This window comes from Sorex fumeus, unplaced genomic scaffold, assembly GCF_029834395.1.
Source record: "Sorex fumeus unplaced genomic scaffold, SorFum_2.1 ptg000130l, whole genome shotgun sequence".
NCBI classification, from domain to species: Eukaryota; Metazoa; Chordata; class Mammalia; order Eulipotyphla; family Soricidae; genus Sorex; species Sorex fumeus.
In genome coordinates, this window is record NW_026606187.1 from 6,754,065 (window position 1) to 6,780,454 (window position 26,390).

Here is a 26,390-nt window from a genome sequence, read left to right on the forward strand (position 1 = left end):
CACCCAGAATCTTTTGGGCTTCTGTTCAGTCCATCCTGTCCCCTCCCTGGCCACCACCTTGTGCCAGGTTAGAAGCACTCGATTCTGACAGGGTTTGCATTTTATAAGTTAATGAACTGTGTGTATATGGTAAGTTGGGGCAGTACCTCCTAAACAATGGTCTGAGGGCCCTGCAGCACTCCTGGCCCCAACTGGACGGACAGCTTAATGCAAGGCCCTGATGATGTAGTGCTATTTGGACCCTGTGGTTCTGGGACCACCAGGGGTGGCTGGTGGCTCCAGGGCTATCCTTGGTAATGCTCAGGTGGCTGTGAGGTGTGTGGGATAGAACCTGGGTCATAGGCCCCCATCCCCAGACTCTCTCCTGGCATCAAGAGCTTTCCACGTTCTTGTTCTTCCAAGTCATCTCTCATGGACCTTGGTATAATTCTAACGAGACCACCAAGTTGAACTTCTGTCATCTCATTTCTGCCGGGCCTTAGTCATTCTCAACACAGTGGCATTCTAGTGGGTCCCTCGGCCCCAAAGTCCTGCCCAGAGCTTGTGGTGGGGCTGGGCTTCCTCATTCCTTCCAAGCCTCTCCTTCTCTCCACCTTCCCTCGGAGCTTGCCCTTGAGAGAGAAACTGCGCTCCAGCCATAAAAGTTGGCCAAGTTATTTCCTGACATGGACCCTCAGCTACCTCACTGAAGGAAGAAGGAAGTACAAATAGGACCTGTACCATTGCTGCTAGGGTTTAGTCAGATTACCTATAAAGGTTCAAGGTTGGGCTGGAGCGATCATACGGCAGGTTGGGTGCTTATCTTGCATGAAGCTGACCCAGGTTCGATCCCCAGCATCCTATCTGGTCCTCCGAGCACTGTCAGGAGTAATTCCTGAGTGCGGAGCGAGGAGTGACCCCTGAGCTTCACCAGGTATGACCCTCCACTCCAACCCCCCCAAATAAAAACCAAAACAGGGCTAGGTTGGTGGACCCTCTGTCGAGAGTAGCTGTTATTAGGTATTTTAGCTTGGCATCATCTACCATTTTCCATCCCCACCTCATTGTATCCCGTACTTCCTTCCCATAACCTTGATGGTTGCCAAACTGCCCATTCCCAGTTGGTCCCTCATGAAGCCTCATAAACCTCTCTGCCCTTCATCTCCTTTCCCACGCCCACTCTTCATTGGATAAGTGTGGCTAACCACCCCGGGTGGGCTCTGTGAGGATGGTGTTGAATTCGGGGGTTGCCGCACACGTGCTGTCTTGAGTCGCTCCCTCACTCCTTCTCTTGTCTGGATTGTAGGTTTTACGCGGCAGAGATCGCCATCGGGCTGTTCTTCTTGCAGAGCAAAGGCATCATTTACCGGTAAGCGAATAGAACGGGGCTTTCTGTCCCCTCCACTCCCTCCACTCCTCCCCGCTTTGCCTCTTTCTTTAACTGCTTTTAAAATTAGATTCTCTGCTGGGGGAGGAATCCTCCGGCACTAACTTGGGCATGTGCTCTGCCAGGCAGCATCGCCCACTACCCTGGCACCGTTAGGACCCACTGTGCCCGGTGGTAGAGCTCCACAGACTCCGCCAACATGAATGGTTCCGAACCTGCAGCCCGAGACGGTCTCGAAGCAGGAGGGTCACCAGCACGTCTTTCTCTTACCTGTGGACCCCACGTGGGAATGGATGGGGGAGGGCTTAGGGAAACCAAGCCAAGAATCTGAGCTGGCAGAATGGGATGGATCAGAATATGATGAAACAAATAAGTTTGGTTTGGGTTTTATTTTCTGTAACTGTAATTTAGAAATGGATCTCTGAATAGCTGGCCCTGAAAGATGGGATTAAGTTCAGGACTTGGCATTTGCCCATTTTTGGAGGAGCAAGTCTATGATGAGAGCTGTATGAGTCATTCCACTTTATATTTCATGCCGAGCAGACGACTGAGCCTGGGGCTGCTATTTGTCAGTGAGACCAGAGTGGAGATTCTTACACCACTCGGAGGCAAATGGCAGAGAGCGCACAGGCCAGGGTGGAGCGGTTATGCAAGAAGGATTGGCAGAGGCTTCAAGAGGGCACTTGGCGCAGCCGAGGGGCTGTTTCAAAGATCACGAAGAGCCAGAAAGGCCATTTCACTCATTGATTGGACAGACATTCATCAGGAACCTGTAATGGGTGTGGTGCTTGTGGGGAAATGACAATGAAGGAAACAGACAAAACCCTTCTGCCTTCACGGAACTGATGTTCTAGGAGTGGGAGGCAGCTCTGTACATTAAAATCAACATATGTAAATTAGGCATATGCAAATCCTACAGTTGGCCAAGTAGTGACAAGGGTGGGAGCTCCAGGTTGGGGGTGGGGGGCGATCAACCAGGGTAGGGGTCTGTGGTCTGTGAGGTGCTGAGGGCTGGTTGTCATTCCCTGATGAGCAGGGGCTTTCTTGGGGCCTGGAGACTTGGGGTGTCCAAACTGAAGCATCTGAGACTAAAAGACGTAAAGATTTGTCCTGGGTGTCCTGGGCAGTTTGTACTGGTGAGGACATAGGTGCTGGGCTGATGGGGAGTGGAAGGGTGTGGGTGCATTTGCCAGAAGCTTGTGGAATCCTGGGGTGAGAGGGGGGTGGGTAATGTTTTTCTTTTCTCTCTCCTTCATGTGGGAACAGGAAATCAGTGTAGGATGAACCATCTTATTGTGGGTGCCCCATGTCCCCCACCCTGTCTGTTTACTCCAGATGGAGCATAGGAGGTCAGAGAGAGGAGTAATTGGACTTGACATATGGGGGATCCCAGTAAGGAACTAGGAAGGGTGATCAGAAAAGGAACTTAAGTAGCATGGTCATTGCCCAGGCTGACCCTCAGTGACCTGTCCCAGTGCCAGTGTGACCCTGGATCTGACCCTCTCCCTCTCTAAGCTGTCCTGTTGACTTCATAGTGGGAGTATCTTGGGGTTCCCATGGAAATTCTGATGTTGAAAGGTATGCACGCGCAGACACACACACATCAACTATTTCTCTCCTGTATGCTGCCATTCAAACCACTGACTTCAGTGGGATAGAACTCAAGAAAGTGGGCTCATGGGAACCTTGACATGACTTTGGTTTGGTGGCCACACTCGGCAGTGCTCAGGTTTTACTCCTGACTCTGCTCTCAGGGATCATTCCTGACCATGTTTGATTGGGGAACCATCTGGTGTGTCGGGGATCAAACCCAGGTCAGCCACAGGCAAGGCAAGCCTCCCACTGGCTGTACTTACTAGTGCCCCCAGGTGTTCTAGTCATAGTACCTGGCATGGCTCTAGCCCCCGTGAGTTCTACCTTCTGTGCTGACTTTTAGACCTAACCCTGTAGATAGGCATCCACTTAGAAGGAACTTCGTCACTCAAGGTGGCTGAGATTCAGCATTGGACTTCAAAATTATGGAGAAAAAAATATCAGTCCTCAGAAAGAAAACAGAAGTCATTTGAGTAGTTCCTATCAACTTGGCTGGGATTCAGAGCTCACAGGGAGCTGGATTGGGGTCTGGGATTGGATAAGGGGCAGTAACCTTCCTCAGAAAATGCAGAGACTAGTATTTCAAGTGCTGAAGCCAAGCTGACTCTTTCCTTCTTCCACGATTTCTCTCTCTCTCTCTCTCTCTCTCTCTCTCTCTCTCTCTCTCTCTCTGTGTGTGTGTATGTGTATGTGTATGTGTATATGTGTGTGTTAAGGGAACTTCAGTCACTCAAGCTACTGAAGTGTTCCTGAACTGAATTTATGTGGGGGAACAGAATTTATCTCTTACCATACAAAATGCCAGGTACTATCAATCCTCCGGCACCTAGAATGGCACCTCCCAAATACTCATCCCTCTCACCCAAGACCTTGAATCAGAAGGACACAGTGACTGTGGAATTGTGAATGACCCTAGTTGGTTCCGGGTGTGGGTGTTGGGGGGAGGGGAGTGGTGAGGGGACTGAGAAGTCTACAGAAAACTGAGATTTGCAGGGAGGGGCTCCTGAGTCCCCTAGGCACTGCTGAGAAGCCCCCCACCCCCAAACTCCCCAAGACAAAGAAAGTCTCAGTGGATCCTGTATCGGATCAGCTTTCTGTGGGAGCTCCCAAGGCTCCTTGTGAGACGCTTGGTTTTGGAGACAAGGCAGGCGCAGAGGCTGGAGGTCCCTTCCCTGTTCCCTGCCATGATTTCAGCTATCAAAGGGTAAGGCTCTTCACACACACCCCACCGACCCTCAGAAGCTCCTCACTGCCCCACCATTGTCCATATGCTGCCTAGAACTGACTCCCCCAATTCTGTCCCCATAGCGACCTCAAACTTGACAACGTGATGCTGGACTCGGAGGGCCACATCAAGATTGCTGACTTCGGCATGTGCAAAGAGAACATCTGGGATGGGGTGACCACCAAGACGTTTTGTGGCACCCCTGACTACATCGCCCCCGAGGTGAGCACAGGGGCAGGGAGGGGATGGTGCAAGGTCACGTTCTGGTCAGAGCTGGCCAAGGTCGGGAGTGAAGGATAAGAGCTTGGCAATCCCATCACAGTCTTCTCGAAAGTGTTCCTTGGAGATCACGCCCACTAATCAGCTTCACCTGTGTTCAGAGGCTCAGGCCGAAAAGGCATCAATCAAGGTTTGGGAGAAGGCTTAAATACAACTCAAAAGAACCAGGCAGGGGGGCTAGAGCAATAGTACAGCAGGTAGGGCGTTTGCCTTGCATACGGCTGACCCAGGTTCTATTCCCAGCATCCCATATGGTCCCCCGAGCACCTCCAGGAGTAATTCCTGAGTGCATGATCCAGGAGTAACCCCTGAGCATCGCTGGGTGTGATCCAAAAAGCAAAAAATAAATAAATAAATAAATAAATAAAAAAGAATGAGTCAGAACCCCTGGGGGGACCTTCTGTATCAGGCCACTGTGACTCAGGGCCACCTGATAGCCCCCAAGAAGGATGTGGATATGTTTGTAGGAGAGAGTGGAGAGATGGGAGATGTCCCCAAGGCCGATGTATGATGTAGGGTCTGTGGATTGGAAGGTGTTGCTGGTGGCACGCTGATCTCGGGACGGTATTTTCCTTCCTGGTCTTGGCTGTCAATGAGATGAACAACAGAGACATCCTTTGACTGTTTCTGCCACTCACTGAGAAAGTTGGCAGTGGCAGAGCCACTGCCCCCAGGGGTTCCCACATTGCCTCAGAGACAGTGTGTTCCAGGACTTTCTAAAGGAAAGAGTCCGAAGACCTGGTTTTTGGATGTTTCAGGACTTCTCTTTTCTGGATATCCCTGGAGTTAGAGTCTTGGGGGGTAGGGGGAAGGGACTGGGGGAGGGAAGATGGTTTTCTTCACTCAAGCCTCTCAGAGGCTGGTTGGCAAGACCCAGAGGCACACAACACATGTAAAACACAGGTCCTTCCTTGCTACACAAGTTTTAATAGTGGGAAGTCGGAGATAGTCACGTGGCTACCGATCAAGCCGGTGCTGGAGAGCTTTATGTGGCCTTCTGTCGGTACCCACTCACAGCCCTGACAGAGATGGCAGAATGTCTCTGTGTGGTGTGCGTGTCTGTCGACAGGGGACTGAGGGGGCATGGGCTGTATGTGGCAGAGCCACCTGAGAGTGATGCTTCTGTGGAAAGGCCTTCGTGACTGGCTGCCAAAGAAACGCACGGTAATGATAAATGAGAAAAGAGAACATGAATAGAAAATGAGAATCCACGAAGCTGGCCCGGGGTTCTCTCAGGAAGCGTATCTACCAGTAAAACCCCAACACAAGAAGGATTACATACGAATTTTAGAACATGAGTACCTCCAAGGAGAACGGCACAGTAAAGTGAAATTTAGCTCAATCTATCTAGTATTTACATTTCCCACAAGGCAAATGAATTTGTCTATGGTTTGAATGATTTAAAAAGTCATCTGTGGGGCTAGAGAAATAGGACAGGGGTTAAAGCCCTTGCCTTGCGTGCCACCAACGCCACATAGGGTTCCAAGCACAACCTGGGGTCTCTTCCGAGCATGGCAAAACCAAGAATGGCCCCCCAAGCACTGGGATGGTGTGACCCAACTCCCCTGTCCCACTAATAAAAAGTCATCCTTCCAGTGCTAACCTGGAGTTTTATCCCTAGTACTTAGTGGGACCCTGAGCACCACAGGGGGTAGCCCTGGTGCTCCCCTCACAGTATCCTGGACTCAAGCACTGAACTGAACATCAGGTACACTCTGGTGGCTGAACTCCACCAGGAAGGACCCCAGCCCCCACCCTCCTCCCCACTACGCCCAGCCTTCAGGAGTGCTGGAGGTGGAGTCTTATTTTTTTTAAGTAATCCTTTATCACATTAGTCAGAATTTGAAACAATCAGAATGCCTGAGAACAGACAACTCGTTAAAGAAACTATGGTACATCTATACAATAGAATACTGTACAGCCATTGGGAAAAATGAAGTCATGAAATTTGCCTATAAGTGAATGGACATGGAGAGTATCATGCTGAGTGAAATAAGTGAGACGGAGAGGGACAGACATAGAATGACTGCACTCATTTGTGGGATATAAAAAAAACAGTTTGAGCCCACCTTGTTGGCTCTCACAAGGTCAATAGAAACAAGTGCCAGGGGATTGTTCCACGGCTGGAAGGGATGAGGGAGAGAGCAGTTGGGATAGAGAAGGGACCACGGTGACAAGGATGGTTGGAAGGGATAGCTCTGGATGGGAGATGCGTGCTGAAAGTGGGCAAAGGACCAAACACGATGGCCTCTCAGTATCTGAATTGCAAACCATGATGCCCAAAAGAAGAGGTGGGGGAGGAGAGAGAAGACAGAGACAGACAGACAGACAGACAGACAGACAGACAGACAGAGAAGAAAAGGAAAAGTGCCTGCCATAGCAGCAGGCTGCAGGCTGGTAGGCTGGTGTGGGGGGGGGGGGGGGAAGCAGAAGGGATACGGGGAATATTGATGATGGGAAATATACACTGGTAGAGGGATGGGTGTTAGAACACTGTATGACTGAGACCGGCCAGGAAAGCTTTGTAACTATATCAGAGTGATTCATTTTTTAAAAAATAAAAAATAGAGTAATCCTTTCTAAGAAAAAAAAGAGTCCTTTGTTAGGACTCAGTGGGGCTGTCCTGACGCGCATCTGGGCTCCTGCTCATTCTGTTCATGACTCAGGAGATAGCCCACAGTCTCTGGGTCTGCCCTGAGCTGGTCCCAGGATCTTAGTTCTGGCCCCTGCTTCACTTTGTTCAGTCCCCTGAGTGCTGCTTGGGACATTTCCAGCCTCCCTCAGACCAGCCCAGTCCGGTCTGGTCCAGTCAGAACCCGCAGGGTGGAAAGTGTGTCTGGGCTTGGCTGGAGTCCATTGGCACTGTTTCTTCTTGGGACCCCTGAGGGGAACACGGGGCCTCAGGCCAGACTGTCCTTGGGACTGCGCCAAGAGCCGCCAGCCCAGCCCCGGCCACTCCTCTTGTCTCCTCAGGCTCTGTTTTCCTTTTGTCAGAGGATTAACTTGTTAGGCTGTCAGGAGGATCAAAGAAGACATGAAGTACTTTAAAACTGTGAAAACACTTTCAAGGAGAAGTGTTGGCTGCAAGCAGCACTGCTCTCTGCCTTCCCTGGCTGGGCTGTTAGTTCTCCTCCAAGGGAACTTAGGGAGGAGGGAGGTGGGAGAGGGCCCAGTACCTGGCCTTCAGGGTACCACAGCTGGGCCTGTGCAGACACTTGGGCTGAACAGAACAAGCTATCGCTAGCCACAGAACTTTGTGTGACTCAATAATGAGATTATTTTTTAGGGTTGGGAGAAGTTGGTGGTCAGGGTTTACTCCCGGTTTGGTGCTCAGGGGTCACTCCTGTCTCAGAGAACCACGTATGGTGCCAGGGATAGAACTCGAGTCAGCCGCATGCGAGACAAATGCCTGCCTGCTCGGCTGTGTCTTTGCCCCCTGGCTAACAGTCTGAGGCATGTATTTCCTGCCCTGGGAAACTGAGGCATGATTCAAGTCTAGGCCATCAGACCCTCGGGCTCTGGCCTCAGACCTGTGCTCTGGCACCTTTGAGCCTCCTGGTTTCCCGTGTCACATCCTGGCGGATGTGGAAATCCTGGGCTTAGCCATGCAGTTCTTTACAGCACCTGTACCCAGTGACTCATCCGTTCCATGTCTTGGAATACATCCTCAGGACATAAGTGTCCAGATACCTGATGACATGGATCAATGTTGTCATCTCAAAAGATGACAATGGTGAATTGATAAAATAGATAAAATTGATAAAATAGACTTTGGGGTTTTGGTGAAATATAATGCAGAGGTTAGAAACAGAGGGATCAGGGTGCAAATATTAGCATGGAAAGTTTATGTGAATAAAATGCTTCATTAAAGGCCCATATATAGCACAGCGGTAGGGCGTTCGCCTTACAAGCGGCCAACATGGCCGCCCCGAGTTCGATTCCTCCGCCCCTCTCGGAGAGCCCGGCAAGCTACCGAGAGTATTTGATATGCCAGACACAGTAACAGCAAAGTCTCCAGTGGAGACGTTACTGGGCCCGCTCGAGCAAATCGACGATCAACGGGAGGGCCTTTACCTTTGGGCTGGAGCGATAGCACAGCGGTAGGGCGTTTGCCTTACAAGCGGCCAACATGGCCGACCCGAGTTCGATTCCTCCGCCCCTCTCGGAGAGCCCGGCAAGCTACCGAGAGTATTCGATATGCCAGACACAGTAACAACAAAGTCTCCAATGGAGACGTTACTGGGCCCGCTCGAGCAAATCGACGATCAACGGGAGGGCCTTTACCTTATATAAAGGAATATCAGTAAAACTCATTCATACAGGTAGAGTTAATATGTTCTTTTTTGTTTGGGCTTTTTGGTGTTTTGAATTTTTTTTTATTTAATCACCTTGAGATAGTTACAAAGCTTTTATGATCAGGTTTTAGTCATACAATGTTCCAACATCCATCCCTCCACCAGTGTACATTTCCCACCACCAGTGTCCCCCGTATCCCTCCTGCCACCCTTTTCTTCTCTCTCTCTCTCTCTCTCTCTCTCTCTCTCTCTCTCCTTTTGGAAGGTTTTGTGGGGATATTTTTAGTTCCCACCTTGTGGTGCTTGAGGCTTACTCCTGGCTTAGGGATCACTCTTGGTAGGGCTCAGGAGATCATATGGGTATGGGGTGCTAGGGATCGAACCCAGGTTGGCTGCATACGAGTCAAGTACCCCACCCACTCTACTATCTCTCTGGCTCCCACAAGTGGAATTAATATGAAACAATAGAAAAGATTCTAGGAGGAGATTGCCCAGATCATCACCATCATTTTTCTCTCGAGAAAGAATCATGGGTAGTTTTAACTGTATTCTCTTAATCCCTAGCCTCCTAGCCATATTTCTAAATAAATCATATTGCATGGGATTGCATCAGTAACTACCTAAATTGTCTTCCTTGTGGTAAAAGAACATCAAAGGTATGGGATAGCCTATTCCAAGTTTTGTTCATGCAGTGCTGGGAGTGTCCGTGTTGTTGTGTGACTGTTAGGATCAGTGCAGTGAGAATCAGGCAGCTCTTCTTCCTCCAAAGGCCGCCCTTGCTGAGTTCAAATGAAAACCAACATCACACAGGCCACATGAGGGGCCAGAGCGATAGCACAGCGGGGAAGGCATTTGCCTTGCATGAGGCCAACTGGGTTCGATCCCCGGCTTCCCATACGGTCCCCCAGGCCCCACCAGGAGTAATTCCTGAGTGCAGAGCCAAGAATGACGTCTGAGCATCGCCAGGTGTGGCCCAAAAAAGCTAAAAGTAAAGAGAAGAGAAAAAAGAGAAGCCCATGAGCTTCAAACATAGGTACCCATCCACAGGTCCCTTGGGGAAGGCTGTCCAGCATGTAGGGGAAGCAAAGAGCTGCAGTCCATGGGTGTCCAGTCACCTCTTTCACACCAAGCCTGCAACCAGGCTGCCTCCTGGGTCCTGCCCCATCTTGGGCGCCAGGCCGGGGGGCGGGAGCCCGCTGATGGCCGCCTTCTGCTTTCCAGATCATTGCGTACCAGCCCTACGGGAAGTCTGTGGATTGGTGGGCCTTTGGAGTGCTGCTGTACGAGATGCTGGCCGGCCAGGTAATTGGGTTGGAAGCTATTGGCCAGAAGAGTCCTCCCCTCCGCCCCACTGGGCTTCTTGGAACAAACACATCAGCTCGAACATCTGAACCTGCCCACGTACCAGTCTTGGGGGGCTGCCCTAAGCAATGAACTTGTGTTCCTTGTCTTCTTCCCAGAAGCCCTGGGCATGGCCTCTCTGTGGACCCCGTGGAGGGAGGGCCTGTGGGTTTGCAGTGTGGGGGCTGAGGCAGGACCACTTGTCTTCCACCCTCCTCTGTTTCACAGGCGCCATTCGAAGGGGAAGATGAGGACGAGCTCTTCCAGTCCATCATGGAGCACAACGTGGCGTACCCCAAGTCCATGTCCAAGGAGGCCGTGGCCATCTGCAAAGGGGTGAGTGAGCAAGCCTCTCCCAGCGGGCGCCTGTGCAGAACCGTGCCTGAGGTCCTATCATGCAGCAGGGAGGGAGAGAGTTTGCACCAAACCCCGCTGCACCCCACACTCATATGCCCGGGCTGCACCTTCCTGGGGCAGAAAGGGCGACTCTTCCCACCCGCACAAAGCCAAGAGGCTGGATTGCAGCCGAACGGTGCTGGCTGGGCCCCAGCTCAGGAGGATGCTGAAGGCCTGAATGGAGCGAGCAGAGGCTCTGCTCAAGAGCCTGGGCACTGGGCAGAAGGTCTGAGAGGCAGGTCTGCGGGCTGGCATCCTCTCCTGCCCTGTAGCCGGCATCCTCCAGCCAATGCTCAGCCTCAACCTGAGTACTGAGAAAGTCCCACTGAGCGTTGCTGTAGGGGATCTGGGGATACACTGACTTGAAACCCCCGGCTCTCCCCCTGCACACCTGCGCATGCCCTGGGGAGCCACACGCTGCTGCGTGGGGAGTTGAGGGCGCCTGCCTGCCTGCCTGCCCGCGCCCTGGCTGACTTCATTTGCACCTTGTGAGGAGCCAGACATGCTCCAGGGGCGCTGCGGGTGGCGCTGGAGATAGCTGGTCCTCGCGGCCGAGGCCCTCCGGTGGTCCTGAAGAGCTGGAAGGGCCGTTTCTGAGTGTGTTACGCGTTCCCTTGGATTCAGTCTGGGTGTCTTTATTTTAAGAGTCCCCGTGTCACTTGGAAACCTCTACCTACAAGTGCGCTGCTCTGGGGGCCAGGGAGTTAGCCCCGGTTTGATCCCGACCTCTTTGTGGCCCCGGCACCCAGCAGTACCTAATCCTCGGGACTTTGCATTGAACTGTCTGGTGCAGGTGGCTGCAAATCGCGGAGAGTAGCCCTGTATCCCCTGAGCATCTCTTTGTAGCACTCCCAACCCTGCAAAGTGCAGCCCCAAAGTTGCTGCTTGGCCCCTCTGACCTAAAGACATCACTGGAAAGCCTCTTCTAGGTCAGAGGCCACCCTGATAAGAGGCCCAGTCAGGGGCTGGGAGAGAGACAGCAGGGAGGGCGCACGCCCAGCTGTGGGTCCATTCCCAGCACCGCGGGGTCCCCTAAGCCTTGCCAGTTGCAATCCTGGAGTTCCCCAAGCACTGTCACAGTGATACTGGGTATCCCCGACACCACAGGGCTGGAGCAGTGTTACCTCCTCGAACCCGTGCTCTGAACACTTATGCCTGGTTGACTGAGAATTACTGGATGAACTCTGGGTCTTCTGAGCACTGCTTGGAGCGCCAGCCTCCTGCCCTCCATACACACACATAAACACACACACACACACACACACACACACACACACACACACACACGGCCCCATTTAGCTTCAAACTGGCAGCTTTTCACTCTGATAAAGAGAATTAAAGCGGTGCCTTGGAATCCTCCTCCAAGTTCCAGGGAACTGCCTTGAGGAGAGATGTAGGTACATTCCAAGGGGCCCCATACAGCATTCCCCCCACCCCAACCCTCACTCCACCGCTATGTCTGCATAAGCCTTGGAAAAGCAGCAGATGTCTAGCACCTCCCCCAGCCCTACGGATGGCAGAGGGCAAGAATAGCGGCTCTCTCTGGACAGGAGCACCTGTGCCGTGGCCGCTTCTGCTCTAACGGAGGCCAAGCGTGAGTCTGAGCTCTGCTCGGGATGCAAATGTCCCCAGGAAAACAGGGAGCTGGTAATCGTCTCTATGCGACGTGGCCGAAATCAGTTTTCAGGGGATAATCGACAGGGGAAAGGTGAGAAATGAAGCACGGGAAGGGACCCCCCAGATACGTTTGGAGAAAAGGCCACAGGTTGGGGCCTGGAGCCCTGGGCCACAGAAGGAGAAGGCTCTTCCCAGACCTGGTGGTTGAGCAATGTTCAGGGAATCACCCAGAACCAGAAACATCCGTTTGCTGTTGCCCATAAAAATGCTGATCCTTTAAAAAAAATTTTTTTGGTGAAGCAAGATGGATTTTATTGAATGAAATTAACATAGAAAGACATGGGGGGGGGGGGAGGAAAGAGAGGAAATAATGTGTTCAGGAAAGACACCAGCTTGAAAAGCAAGCAGAGAAGCAGAGAGACAGAGAAAAGTGAGCAGGAAGCCCTGCTGTTCAAGGGAGAACCGGGGCTTCGAGAGCAAGAGGAAAACTCTGATCTGGCTGTGCCCATCCTTTCCCGCCAAGCGTTCGTGAGCTGTGTTGGGGGCCAATGCCCTTTTTATCCAGGGTGCGCCCTTTTGAACTTGGAAAAAGGTCCCAGTGAGACGCAAATCCCAGTCACAGCCTTTTGCCCTGAGACGGCAGGGAAGTCACTCGGCCTCCTCTGTCTGGGGTGGGCTGGGGAAGGTGATGATGGGATCTGGGGAGAGTCCTTTCGTCAGTGAATGAGTTGATGCAGGTAAATCACACAGAGCCTGGGCTATTATAGGTGTCACGCAGGGCAGCTTTGGGCATTTGGGTTTGAAACCCCTGTGTCAAGAATTCAGTGAGAGAGGGGGGAGATTCTTTGCAAGAGATTCTTTGCAAATCTTGGCCCTTGCACTTCCCAGGTGCCTGGTCTTGATTGAGGGGTACCCCCAAGCTGAGACCTGGGGCCCCGGCTGCTAGTCTTGGCCAGCTAGGCTGATCATTTCATGCTGTTCAGGCCCTGCAGTGCTGGGGTTCTGTGGGCCACCCCTCCAGTGTCCAGTACCCTCGAGAGCTGTACCTATCAAGGGCCACGTGGTGACCAGAGTGAAACCCCAACAGTGAAACCCCCACTGGGTACTATCCCCCAGCTCCTGGATTTGGCATCTTGAGCAACTTCCTCTGAAACTCTGGGCAGATATAGATAGATAGATAGATAGATAGATAGATAGATAGATAGACAGACAGACAGATCTTTTTTATTGGATCACTGTGAGATAGACCCTTACAAAGCTGTTCATATTGGATTTCACTCATAGTATTCCAACACCCATCCCTCCACCTGTGTAAATTTCCCAGCACGTGTCCCCAGGTTCCCTCCCATCACCCCCACACCCCCTGCCTGCTTCTATGGCAGGTGCTTCTCCTCTCTCTCTCTCTCTCTCTCTCTCTCTCTCTCTCTCTCTCTCCTCTCTCTTTGTCTCTGTCTCTTTCTATGTGTCTCTGTCTCTGTCTCTTTCCTCTCTCTCTTTGCCTCTGTGTCTGTGTGTCTCTCTGTCTGTTTCTCTGTCTCCCTCTCCTTTGGGGCATTGTGGTTTATAATATTGATACTGAAAGGTTATCATGCATTATCCCTTGACCTACTCTTAACCTTCGGATCTTGTCCAGCGTGATCATTTCCAGCCATTACTGTCATACTGGTCTCTTCTCTATCTTACCTACCCTCAGCCCTATACACACTTGTGGTTAGTTCCAACCATTGACCAGTCCTCCTAGCCCCTGTTTTCCCTGGCCATGGATATTAGTCTTCTAAGATATATTATTTTTATATAACACAAATGAATTGGGCTTTTATTTTTATCTTTAAAAATGGAAGATGGGGCCAGAGAACTAGTACAACAGTACTACTTTGCACGCAGCTGACCCAGGTTTGATCTCCATCATCCCACCTGGTACCCTGAGCCCCACCAGGAGTGATCCTTGAGCTCAGAGCCAGGGGTGGGTGAGCCGTGGGCATCGCTGGGTGTAGTTCCAAAACGAAACAAAACCAAACCAAAATACTCATTGGCCACGGTTTTTGAGAGCATGAAACAAGCTAAGCAAAGAGGAAGCTCTGGGCATGCGTGGTGCAGGCTCGTGGTCGCTTGATGCCAGCCCAAGCACCTCCCCATTCGCAGCCCCGCCTGCTGGACCTGGGGACTCCAAGTGGGCCGTGAAGGAGCATCTGTTCCAGGTCAGCTGCGTTTAGCTTCGGCTCCGATGAGCAATTTCCCCGGCAGAGCAGATTTCTGCTTATTCAGAGCCTGTCCTGGACAGCACAGGGGCAACTCTCTTCCTGCAGGGCTACGGGTCCTTTCTGAGGGGCGTGGGCCGAACCCTTGAGTTGCTTCTCCCAGTCTGATGCTTCGAGGAACGGCTGGTGCTCATGCCAAAGTCGGCACTTCCCCCTGAACAGCCGACCCCTGGGGATTGTCTGGGAACTGATGTGAGGAGTGGGGCGAAGGTGAGGATGGGACCCAGGCCCCCTGAGTGCAGAGCGCAGGGACCAGGCAGATTTTTCCAGAGCACCGATGCTTCTGCTGTGGCTTTGCATTTGATGTTTTCCCATTTACAGGGAAATTTTGAGCTGGGCTTTGGGAAACAGTGCCTTGGAGCCAGACAGCTAGTACAGGGATTCAAGTGCTTGTGTTGCAGGCTGCCCAATTTGGTTCAGTTCCCAGCACTGCACAGGGTCTCCCCCAGGTGCTGCCAGAGTGCCAGCAATAATCCCTCCTGTGTGGCCCAAACCACAGCCCCAACAAAGATGGAAGAAAGAAAACAGTCCCTTTCCCACTGAAAATGTTCTCACTGTCTCCACCCCCATGAAAGACACCATATTGGGGTCTGAGCGATAGCACAGTGAGTAGGAAGTTTGCCTTGCATGCGGCCGACCCAGGTTCAATCCCCGGCATCCCATATGATCCCCCGAGCACTGCCAGAAGTGATTCCTGAGTACAGAGGCAGGAGTAAGCCTGAGCATGGCCAGGTGTGACCGAGAAAGCTGCCCCCCGCAAAAAAAAAAAATCATCTTCTTAAAAAATAAATACACAGTATAGCATTGCTCAGATTGCCACTCTCACTTTGACAGCCTGAATGGAAACGGAAGCTGAAATTGGCGTGAAAGTAAGCAGATCTTTGAGATAGTACATGCGTTGGCACACAGGCCTTGCATGTGCCTGACCTGGGCTTAGTTCCCAACACCCTCCCTCCCCTGCCTGAGCATCACCAAGTATAGCTTTGAAAGATCCTGGGAACTACATGCATATCCAAGGAGCATCACATCCTCACATCTTACACTGAACTCCAGCCTGATTGGCTGAATATCACTAGGAGTGGCCCCAGTGTCCCTTAAGCACTCACTTGGGAGCACTCTGCAAAGAAAAAAGTAAACAAATGGGACCAGAGAGATAGCAGAGAAGTTAGAGTGCTTGCCTTGTGCACAGCTGACCCCAGTTATATCCCTGAGTATTTTTGCCCAGCCCATACCCCAACATACATACACACACACACACACGCGCGTGCGCGCGCACACACACACACAATGAAAACACACACACACTGAAAACAACAACAGAAACCAAGCAGAGACAGTATAAAACAGATCTTCAAGGACTCTGATGGGGCAGATCTCTCTGACTGCTTCTCTGGACCCCCTTCTCTCCTCCTTTCCCTTCTTCTTCTATCCTCTCCCCTCCTTTCTCCATCCCTTCCTTTCTCCAGGCCAGCCGCATGCAAGTCTAGCACCTTACCCACGCTGCTCTCTCTCCTGCAACGAGAGAGCAGTGGGCACTGACTGGGAAGCCTTCAGCTGAGAACCTGGGCTGTAGGGTTCCAGACTGGAAACCCTCACTGGTGTCCATAATGGTGCAGCCAATCAAGACCCCCAGCTCTCTCTTCCCTCCCCGCCTCACTCCACAGAAATGTCCAGACTTGATCCAGGTGGTTCTCCTCCACAAACCTTTCCTGGCTGAGCCACAGATATCGACAGCAAACTCAATGTCCAGAGCTGTCTTTGCCTGCTCTTAACTGCGGGCTGGGGAGTGAGGCGGTAGAGAGACCCAGTTCTTGCTGTGTTGCTTGCCCTCTGGGTGCATCCTCACCAGTTGCTTTACCTCTCTGAACCTCAGTTGCCTTGTCATTCAGATTGGAACGATCCCATGCTGGGCTCACTGAGCTGTCATCTTGACTTGTCAAGACAGAGACTGTAGCTCCAAGTTTTTTCCTCCCTGGAAGACAAAGTACTTGGGGAAAGTCTGTGTCTGTGGGTGTGTGTGGAGGGAAAGAGCCATATCTGATGCCCTTTGACCCGAACCAGGCACAGATGCATGTCCAGTGGGGTGAGTGAAGTTGCTGGGGTCACTACTTCATCATCTGTAAATTTGGAGCAAAGATCTTAGGGCTTTGACATTATGAGTTGTTGGGTGGCAAGTCCAAGAAGCTTCTTGGATTTGTATTTTCCAAAAGTCTTTGTTTCCTCTCCGGATGCTTTCTTATTTGCTTTTACTTATTTTGGGTTTGGGATCCGCACCCAGTGGTGCTCAGGATTTATTGCTGACTCTGCACTCACGGATTACTCTTCATGAGCTCAGGGGACCCTATGGGGTGCCAGGGATCAAACCCAGGTCAGCCACATGCAAGGCAAGAGCCTTACCTGCTGTACTAGCCCTCTGGATCCTCATTCGCTTTTATTTTATTTTATTTTGAATTACTCACTCTTCCGGGCTGGAGCGGTAGGGGGTTTGCCTTGCACTCGGCCACCCTGGCTGACCCAGGTTCAATTCCTCCACCCCTCTTGGAGAGCCCAGCAAGCTACCGAGAGTATCGCGCCGGCACGGCAAAGCCTGGCAAGTTACCCATGATGTATTCGATATGCCAAAAACTGTAACAAGTCTCATGATAGAGACGTTACTGGTGCCCGCTCAAGCAAATCAGTGAACAACAGGAGGACAGTGTTACAGTGCTACCCACTCTTCCGTCTGTCCTCTTGGTGCCTTTGCTAAAATCTGAGCTTGGAGAGATGCTTCTGTTGCTTTGCACTCCTTTACAAGAGGAAACTTTCGTGGTTTCACCTTTGACCCTCTATTCCTCTTGTTTAGCAACTGGCTTGTCGACCCAAAGGTAGAGGAATTTTGACAATCAAAGAAGCATGTTTTTGTTCTCATGCACAATATCAGGGCAATGAGCTGTGTGCAGGGTTTGGACTATTTAACAAGCTTTCAAAAAGTAATTAATTGAAACATGGGTCCCTTTGACTAATATTTTTTCTTCTGTTCTGTCATTTTCCCCATCACTTCGCCGGGCAATGTAAATATTATCTGAATCAACGTGGCCTTTGCCTTGGTCTAGATCTGATTTCCTTGCAGTGGGCGGAGGGGAATTGGCAGATATTAAAAATGCTTCTCTTCCATGCACCAGTAATTGCAGAAGACTCCTTCTTCAATCAAAAAGGCTTCATGTGACATTTCGCACTTGAAGTTCAGGGCCACGTTCCTGCTAGAGTTGAAAGGACCCTCAGGGATACAGCGGGAGCAGCCGGCATGACTCCCTGTAACAGGGAGTGGGTCTTTCTGTTACAAAATCCTGGCTTAGCAAAGTCCTGCTTGGGTGAAAAGCCCCACATGAAAGTCAGTCTCGACTCCATTGTGTGTTCTTCCCTTGCTCACGGAGCCGTCATTTCTGACCGTCCCATTTCTCCTCTTAACCTGCTGGCACTACAATTTATGTTGGTTAAACCACATTCAAGTGTGAGCCACCAGTGGTACATACCAGTGTGTTCAAGTCCCTCCAATAAAACAGCACTTCCCTTTCTCTTGCAGCTGATGACCAAGCATCCAGGCAAACGTCTTGGCTGTGGCCCCGAAGGTGAACGTGACATCAAGGAACATGCGTTTTTCCGGTATATTGACTGGGAGAAACTTGAACGCAAAGAGATCCAGCCCCCATACAAGCCAAAAGCCGTAAGTAAATGGTTCTCTCTGGCTGTCAGTTACGCACCGGTTGTTCTTCCTTTCCTACTCAGACTTGAGGGGGTGCAGAACACTTGCTGGGGGGTGGAGGTCACATTTTGATGACTGTCCTTGTGAGTGAGCTGAAAGTGCTCCCGGCTTTTGTCCAAAGCCATAGGCCACAGGGATGGAGATGTCATTCTCCACAGCCTGGCTTTTCTCCGTCTGGGAAAGACAATCCGCAGAGAAGGTTCAGTTTTATTCATTCGGTTCCTGCCCCGTCTTCGCCGGCAACTCGTCTGTACCCCGTTGTGTTGTGAGCAGAGTTCAGCTCCATTTTTGGATGATGATAAAGAGTCTAATTTCACTCTGCCTCCCCCCAACAACACCCCAGTGTGACTGTGTCATTTTCTCTTCCTACTGACATTGAAAAGGTCATGTTGTTTATCTCAACAGTATTTAAATTTAATTCTGAAATGTACACTCCACCTGAATCAGTGAGCAAGGCAGCGCCGCCAGCCAGCCCCCACGCGAGGAGAAACAGAATGGAACAGGATCCCAGATTGGCGCAAACCTGGGGGGTCAGGGAGGGGTGTGGCCATGCGGGGAGAGGCTTTGAGATGACTTTTACAATGTAAGAATGGAAGTCTCACTTGTGCGCTCTGGGAACGATTTCCATTCCCACTCAGCAGGTAGGAGTGGGGGAGAAAGTGTTTGCACCTGAATTCATCCCAGCTATAAAGCTACTCCAAACTGTGTCTTTGTTAGATGGAGCAGTGTAGAGACCCAGGGCTTTGCTCTGGGTTGAAAGGCTGACAACGCGAGAGGGGACTGAAAAGCGAATACAAATATTGTCATTAAAACCCGAAGTCAGGAGGCTGAAAGGATGGTAAGGCGCTTGGGGCTTGCACAGGGCCCACCTGGGTTCGATCCCCAGCACCCCATAGGGTCATGCTCCCAAGTCCAACCAGGAGTGATCCCTGAGCACAGAGTCAGGAGCAAGTCCTGAGCACAGCTGGGTGTGGCCCAGATGTAACAGCCTGTGACAAACCCTGGCTTAGCGAAGTACTGTTCGGATGAAAAGCCCCAAATGAAAGCGAGTCTCAGCTTTGTTGTGCATTCTTCCCTCCCCAAAATAAATAAAACCTGAGATTGTGAGCCCAAGAGAGAACATAAGGTGTTAAGGCACTTGCCTTGCACCTGGCCTGAGTTGATCCCTGGCAACACATAGGGTCCCCGAGCACTGTCAGGAGTGATCCCTCAGCCCAGAGCCACGAGTCAGCCTTGAGCACTGTTGGGTTGGCCCCACCTACCTGCAACTCCCACCCCCACCAAAAGAGAAAGAAAATAACCCAGAAGTTTTAAGGGGCTTGAGGAGTCAGAGGAGGGAAGTAGCAGTGGTTGGTATTTCGATATTGTTACCCAGTTCTTGACCACTTACGGCAGGGATAAAGCATGTGAGTTTATGGCGGGGCTGAAGCACCTGGCGTGGGGCGGGACTAAAGCACCTGACAAGGGGTGGGGCTAAAGCGTCTGACATGGGGCGGGGCTAAGGCACCTGACATGAGGCGGAGCTAAGGCACCTGACGTGGGGCGGAGCTAAAGCACCTGACATGGGGCGGGGCTAAAGCATCTGACAAGGGGTGGGGCTAAAGCGTCTGACAGAGGAGGGACTAAAGCATCTGACATGGGGCGGGGCTAAGGCACCTGACATGGGGCGGGGCTAAAGTACCTGACGTGGGGCGGAGCTAAAGCACCTGACATGGGGCGGGGCTAAGGCACCTGACGTGGGGCGGAGCTAAAGCACCTGATGTGGGGCGGAGCTAATGCACCTGACCGAGGGTGAGGCTAAAACACCTGACATAGCAGCTCCTTCCCTCCTCCCAGTGATGGACAGGATGCAGGAGAGAGCGGCTCAGAGAAGTCAAGCACACAGGCTGGGGTCACTCAGTCATGTGTGTGGGAGCAGGGGCCCCACCCCAGACGGCGCAGTGCCCGGAGAGGGGCACTCAGGCAGGGGCAGCAGCATGTCAGCTGAGAAAACCCCTGCGCTGCCCCTCTCCTCCCCACTGGTCTCACCATGCTTTCTGGTGCGGAGCAAATCCGTGACAACTCAGCTTCTCCAGTATGGCCCGCCCTGGTCCATCTCCTCATCCAGGGCTTCTTTCTTTGCAGACACTGCACACTGGTCTGATGCAACCAAATCCTGGGGTCTCTAGGCCTGACTCCCCATCAGCCTACACCTGCAAACAGCCTTTCTTAGACTAGCATCTCCAGGTGCCCGTTTTCCTCCGGGTAATCAGCTTTTAGCATAAGGCACGGATGAGAGATACTGGGTTTGGGGTGGAAAGGGTGGAGCCCAGGACTTCCCATCATGTACGACCCTCAGTAAGCCCAGTGATGTCTACAGTTTGCTGGTCCTCGCTCACTGTGCAGTTCCTCACTCTGTGCCCCCCATCCATGGTCTGTGGTGGGAGTATCGTGGCAGGAACTTGCCTCAGAAGCTTGTTTGAGAGCATAAGCACCCAGCTTGTGTCCAGTGCATAGCGGGAAGTCACAGAGTAGATCATTTCTTTGGGTGCTGCTAGAACCTTCCAAGCAGTGCTCAGGAGTTCTGGGGTTGGAGTCCCTATATTCAGTTCTTGGCTACAAAGGACTAAGAGTGCAATGCTGCCCCATGGTACTTGGGCCCTAGAGAGCTGCCCCCAGTGATGCCCAGGGGACCATGTGTTTCTAGGAATTGAGCCTGGATTGCACAGGTGCTAAGCTTGTGCCCTAACTGCCATGCTATCTCCTGACACGATCTCTCTTTTGTTTTGGTTGGGGTGGGGTCCTCTCAAGCAGTCCTAAGGGGGCCCGGGGACCTTACATGTTGCTCTCAGCCAGCTGGACCCGTGATTCAATGAAAGGACCTAAGGCTGAGTTGCTGCTCTAGCCTTGTTCCAGGGATTATGCATGTCATCCTGGCAGTGCTTGGGGCCACCAGCTGCAGCTAGTGATTTGGGGGAACCCTGTGGGGCCTTGGTCAGTTGCATGCAAGGCCACTGCCTTCACCCCTGTGCTATATCTCAGGCCCAAGTTGATCATTCTTTTTATGAGTGGGGTGACGCTTTGCTCAATAACAGGAGATACTGGGTCATGGAAGGGCGAGCCCTTGATGTCACTGCTCACCCAGGGCCGGTGGGGGAGCCCACATGTGCTGGACAGTGTCCCTTCTTCCGTGGCTCCACTTGAAGGACAGCAAAAGGCAGTTCTGAAGAGAAGGGTTGGTTCTTTGTTCTGGAAACTGGTAACTTGGAGGCAGTACAGGCAACTCATTTGGGTTTCGTAGGGGCTATTTATGAGGTCTCAGAACTTAGATCCAGCCTCTTTCCTCATTAGAGATGAGATGTAAAGGCTCCCTTCCCTGGCAGCTCAGGGGTCAGGACCACTCGGGGCAGAGCAGTGGTTTTCAAAGTATGTTCCTAGGACCAGCCGCTACCACATCCTGAAGGACCCAGGAAGTTGGCGGCACAGGCCAGGCAGGAAATGTTCCGAGATCAGGCAGGGAAGCAAGGCAGCAAGAGTGCAAAGAAGCAGCTGATGCTCATGAGGAGAGAGATTGGTTTGCTTCCCTGATGGTGCAGGGATGGTGACTGTCAGGAGCAGGTCACAGACTCAGAGGCCAGTGGAAGCCAGGCAGGTTCGTAGCCTTGGGGTCTGGGAGCCCTGAGAACACAGGAGAGCAAGCTCAGAGCGAGTGGGCAGTGCTCTCTCGCTGACCAGGTGCCAGAGCCCATTTATCCCACCACCTCGTGCCCTCCTTCTCACTCACTTTTCCAGAGCGTCTGCCCCAAGGTGGCTGGTTCTGGGCTGACCAGAACTCCTGACCCTCAGGGAGGCAGGCTCTGCCTTGCTCTCTCCACATCAGCATCCTTCTGTGAGGTCCCTCTTGCTTTTTGATGTGCCAGCAACAGGTGGGTGAGCCACTGTTCCACCCAGTTCCAGTTCCAGTTCCAAGAAACTCTTCCGTGCACCATATATGTCTCTTTGCGGCCTTTGGGGATGGAGATTATGCAAATCCAGGTCAACACTGAATCAGCGACCCTGGTTCCTGTCATTAACACCAGAGTTCATTCTGACTGCGTGAGGTTTGAGAGTGGCCTTCAGCCCCTGGTCTCTGCACAGCGACGGCCAGTAGGTGTAGGAAGTTGAATAACCCTTGCTCTGCCACCTTGGTGATCTCGCCAGTCCATGGACCAGTCTATAAGATAAGTGCAGGCCCCCAGTGCGAAAAGGTTAAAGATCTGGATGCTGGAGTGATAGTACAAAGGGTATGGCCATTTTTGCCTTGACCCAGGTTTGATAGCGGGCATCTCATATGGTCCCCTGAGTGATCCTTGAGCACAGAGCCAGGAGTCAGCTCTGAGCACTGCCGGATGGGACCTAAAACCCAAAAAGAGAGGGGGAAAAAAAAGGTTGAAAATCGCTGATTTGGACTATTCCCCTGCTAAATGATCATGGCTATAAAAGGTCTAGTCCCAAGCCTGGCTCGGAGAAAGTGCTTTGGCAAAGGGGCCCTTCCTGGCCTGACCAACGAGCAGAAGATGCCAATGGGGTCTGAGCAATAGGCTCCATCATCACTTCCAAGAGACCCCTGGCCTGGGTCCCTGACGTGTGCTGAGTGGGGACTTGGGCGATCCCGAGATCCTGAGCTCTCCGACTTTCGGATGTTCTGCCCCAGCTCTAGGAGGAAGCAAGCCGTGCCTGGGATCACCTCAGACAGGATCAGAAATAAGAGCGGATGTGCCACCCACCCTCTCTGTCCCACCTGCGCGGATGCCAGCACGGCACAGCAGACAGTTGATGGCCTCAGAGCCCTGCATCCTTCATTCCCTCGGGTTGCCCCGTGGGTCGTGGCCATGTGCCCGGAGAGTGTTCTAGAGCCTGCCTGTCTCTCTGCCGGGACCTCTGATTCATGCACACCATTAACCAGAGAGCAGTGGAGGGAGACAGAGCAATAACCAAGGCTTATATTCACCCCTCACCGAAGGGTGCTATTATGGGAGGTTCATTAAAATCATTTCCAATGGGTGCCTTACGCTGTTCCCCGGGCCATCTCTTACTGTGACGGGAAGCTGTCTGCAGAGCATTGTTCCAAATGGAGAAATCTCATCCGCTTGGCTGTTTTGTTTTGGGATGATTTTATTTGATTTGTTATTTTTTCAAATTGGGGGAGGGGGAGGGCCACACCTGGTGATGCTCAGGGGTTGCTCCTGGCAGTGCTCAGGAGACCGTATGGGATGTTGGAGATCAAACTTGGGTCGGCCGCATACAAGGCAAGGGCCTTACCCACTGAACTCTGGCCTCAGGATTTTATTTTTTAACGGGTATCAGATGGTGTCATCCTTTTGCCCAAAGCTGTGGATGACATCTGTTCCTTGGCATCTTGGTTTGTTGTGGAGAGGGGGCGGGGGTCCTTCTGAACCCAGCATTCCCAAGCTCCCTTCACTTTCCAGCTTTGTTCACACAGAACCTTGCACCTGGCCTGTCCAAAGCCCTTCTCCATGCTCACCTCACCCCTGCCCCTCCTGGCCCTGCACCTTCTCCCATCAAGTCAGCGGAGCATCAACCCTGCCATGTTCTTTTTTTTTAAATGGGGCCTCTTCTGCCAGCCTGTGCCCGACGTGCCAGGCTCTGCTGTCACTTTTTTTTGTTGTTTTTGGGTCACACCCGGCGATGCACAGGGGTTACTCCTGGCTTATGCATTGAGGAATCACTCCTAGAGGTGCTTTGGGGACCATATGGGATGCTGGGAATCGAACCCGGGTCAGCCACATGTATCTGTCTTTCCAAACAGCCTGACTTCTTCTGTGCCCAATTCCCCACCTGGCACGGGGTCGGTTCCTCCCAGGTGCCTGGTTATTTTCACCGAGGATGGCGAGGAAGGGAGCACGCACCAGGGAGGCAGGCAAGTCCGGCCTCACCCGAGCTGGGCAGCGGGTTGCTGCGGGGAGCAGGGCTAGAGCACAGCCTGTTTTCCTCTGGTGCCACAGGGTGTCTCCGACAAATTGGTTGTTGTGGAAGTCCCTGCCCTCCCTTTCGAGAGGCCTATAATTTGGGCGCTGAACTGTATCTGTCACGGCGCCTGCGATGGTGCCGTGGGCGCAGGGCCGAGCTCCTGAGGGAAGCAGAGCAGGCTCTCTGACTCCGGGCGGGGAAAGCTGGTGCCGCGTGCCCAGTGCTGTGCTATTGCCCGGAGTCGCCTCTTGGTTTTATTTTGCCCTTTTTATCCCCTGCCCACCCTCCACCTCCTTTCCCCTTGTTGCTGTTGTGACAGCGCTTGCCTGTGGTGCTTTAGGGGGCCAGGTGGGGGTGGGGGTGCTCCTGGCTGCAGTGATGCTTTAGGGAGTGCACACACCTTGCTGGAAGCCAGCCATCACACCTTTGGTGGGGGCCCAGGGGCCCAGATCCCAGAGCCACTGACTCTGAGCTCTGCTAGGAGGAATCTGAGGATCCCACACCAGGAATCACACTCACTGCCCCAGGTTGGCAAAGCGGGAGCTGGTGGGGGCTTGGGGGTAAGTTTTTGTTTTGTTTTTGGCCATGAAACCATCCCCCGACCTGGGGCCCCTAATACTGCTTTTTTTTTTTTGCTTTTTGGGTCATACCCAGCAATGCACAGGGGTTACTATTGGCTCATGCACTCAGGAATTACTCCTGGTGGTGCTCGGGGACCATATGGGATGCTGGGTGTGACCCCAGGTCGGCCCTGTGCTAGGCAAATGCCCTCCCCGCTCTGCTATCACTCCAGCCCTCTAACCCTGCTTCTTAAACTTTAAGGGGTACACACCGGTCACTTGGTTCAAATGGGAATGGCTGATGAAAACGTAGAGTGGGACTGGCCCAGAGACCCTGCAGCCCTGCCCCTGGGTGAGAGAAAGAGGGCACTGCTGGCCTCCAGTGGCACTGGATGGACACAGTGTGAGGTCAGGGGTGAAGGGGAAGTCCTGTTGGAGCCACGTGGGGACAGCGGCGTGAGGAACTGCGAGCCTCATCCTACACAAAAGCTGAGCCAAGCATGTGGTCCCGCGGGTCCAGCTGCACAATGCAGCGGGGCAAGAACAGGCTGTCTGCCGAGCGGACGTGCCGGGGGCTAGGCGGGAGGGTTGCAAGGCAGCGTGTGCTCTTTGGCTCTTCTGCTGGGGAGGGGCCAGATGCTAGGACACATGTGAGGAGCAGTGTGTTCAGGGGAGGTACTTTTTGTTGTAGGGGGTGGAGTCGTGGCCCTGAAAGCAGTGAAAATCTGTGCCCACCGGGGACTAACAGTCTCTAGAGGGGGGCAGACGGATGTTAAACCCAGAGCGCACGAATTGGTTGCGGTTACAATAGGCATTACGGAGGAATAGGAATGGGAGTTCTGGGGGCTGGGAGGGGGAGTCAGTGTTCTATAAGGTGGCTGGAGAGTCTCAGTGAGAAAGCAGCAAACCAGAGAAGAAGGGAAGAAGGCGTGGGAGAATGGAGCCTTGTCTCTGTGAGAAGAGGAAAGAGCTGGTTCAGTTGGTCACAACAGGTGCAAAGGCCCTTGGCAGAAACTTACCTGGCCCCTTCGAGGGAATGGGCGAGGGAGACATGAAATCAGAGGAGACGTGGATTCAGGGGGTTGTGGGATCAAGGGGTCCTGGGAGGGCCCCTGTAGGGCCTTTGACTCTCACTGTGCCACAGGAGGGCTGAGAGCAAAGAAACGGCACGGGTGTGGCTTGTGAAAGTCTAACCTCTACCGACTCACAGAGGAGGTCGGGAGAACAGCTGTGGGGCTCTGGCAGCCACCCAAGCGAGAGGTGATGGACACGAGATGGACGCCACAGGGCTACTTGGATGCCCCCATCATTTCAGCATGGTGTCCCCATGCCCTCCCCAGCTCCTGGCACTGCCAGGCACCTCAGAATTGCCCACAGCGCAGGACAGATTATTCCCACCCCTAGACCGCCTACCTCCTTGCCTGTTGAGTATCACCCATGAGCTGTGTGGAGCCATCCTGGGAAGAAGCAGGGGGCACTCCTGGGGGAGCCAGGCAAGATCATGGTGAGGTCGGCGCTCTGGTTGCCAAGGGCTTGGGCCAGACCTGTCTCCGCCATCCTGAAAACCACATGGAGATGGGGAAGCTCAAGGTTCCCAGAGGTTCCCTTGGGGGATAACTCCCCCAGTGGTTCCCTTTGGGGGATAACTGCCCCGAAGACCCCCAGGGTGCCCCCGTTCGGTGGCAGCACCCATGTGAGCTCAGAGCACCCTCGGTGGGTGCAGTAGCTCCCTACCCCTGCCCCCGTGATACCAGATGCAGTTTCGGCTG

The 26,390-nt window shown here is 52.7% G+C and overlaps 1 protein-coding gene across 2 annotated transcripts in view; it reads left to right on the forward strand.

Annotated features, from left to right (window-relative positions):
- PRKCB (protein kinase C beta) overlaps nucleotides 1–26,390 on the forward strand; it is a 338,310-nt gene that overhangs the window by 290,207 nt on the left and 21,713 nt on the right. For both annotated transcript variants that reach the window (XM_056138779.1, XM_056138780.1), the window contains exons 12-16: nucleotides 1,286–1,348; nucleotides 4,268–4,406; nucleotides 9,980–10,060; nucleotides 10,328–10,435; nucleotides 17,933–18,073. In XM_056138779.1, the coding sequence (XP_055994754.1) occupies nucleotides 1,286–1,348; nucleotides 4,268–4,406; nucleotides 9,980–10,060; nucleotides 10,328–10,435; nucleotides 17,933–18,073 (532 nt within the window). The remainder of the gene's footprint in view (nucleotides 1–1,285; nucleotides 1,349–4,267; nucleotides 4,407–9,979; nucleotides 10,061–10,327; nucleotides 10,436–17,932; nucleotides 18,074–26,390) is intronic.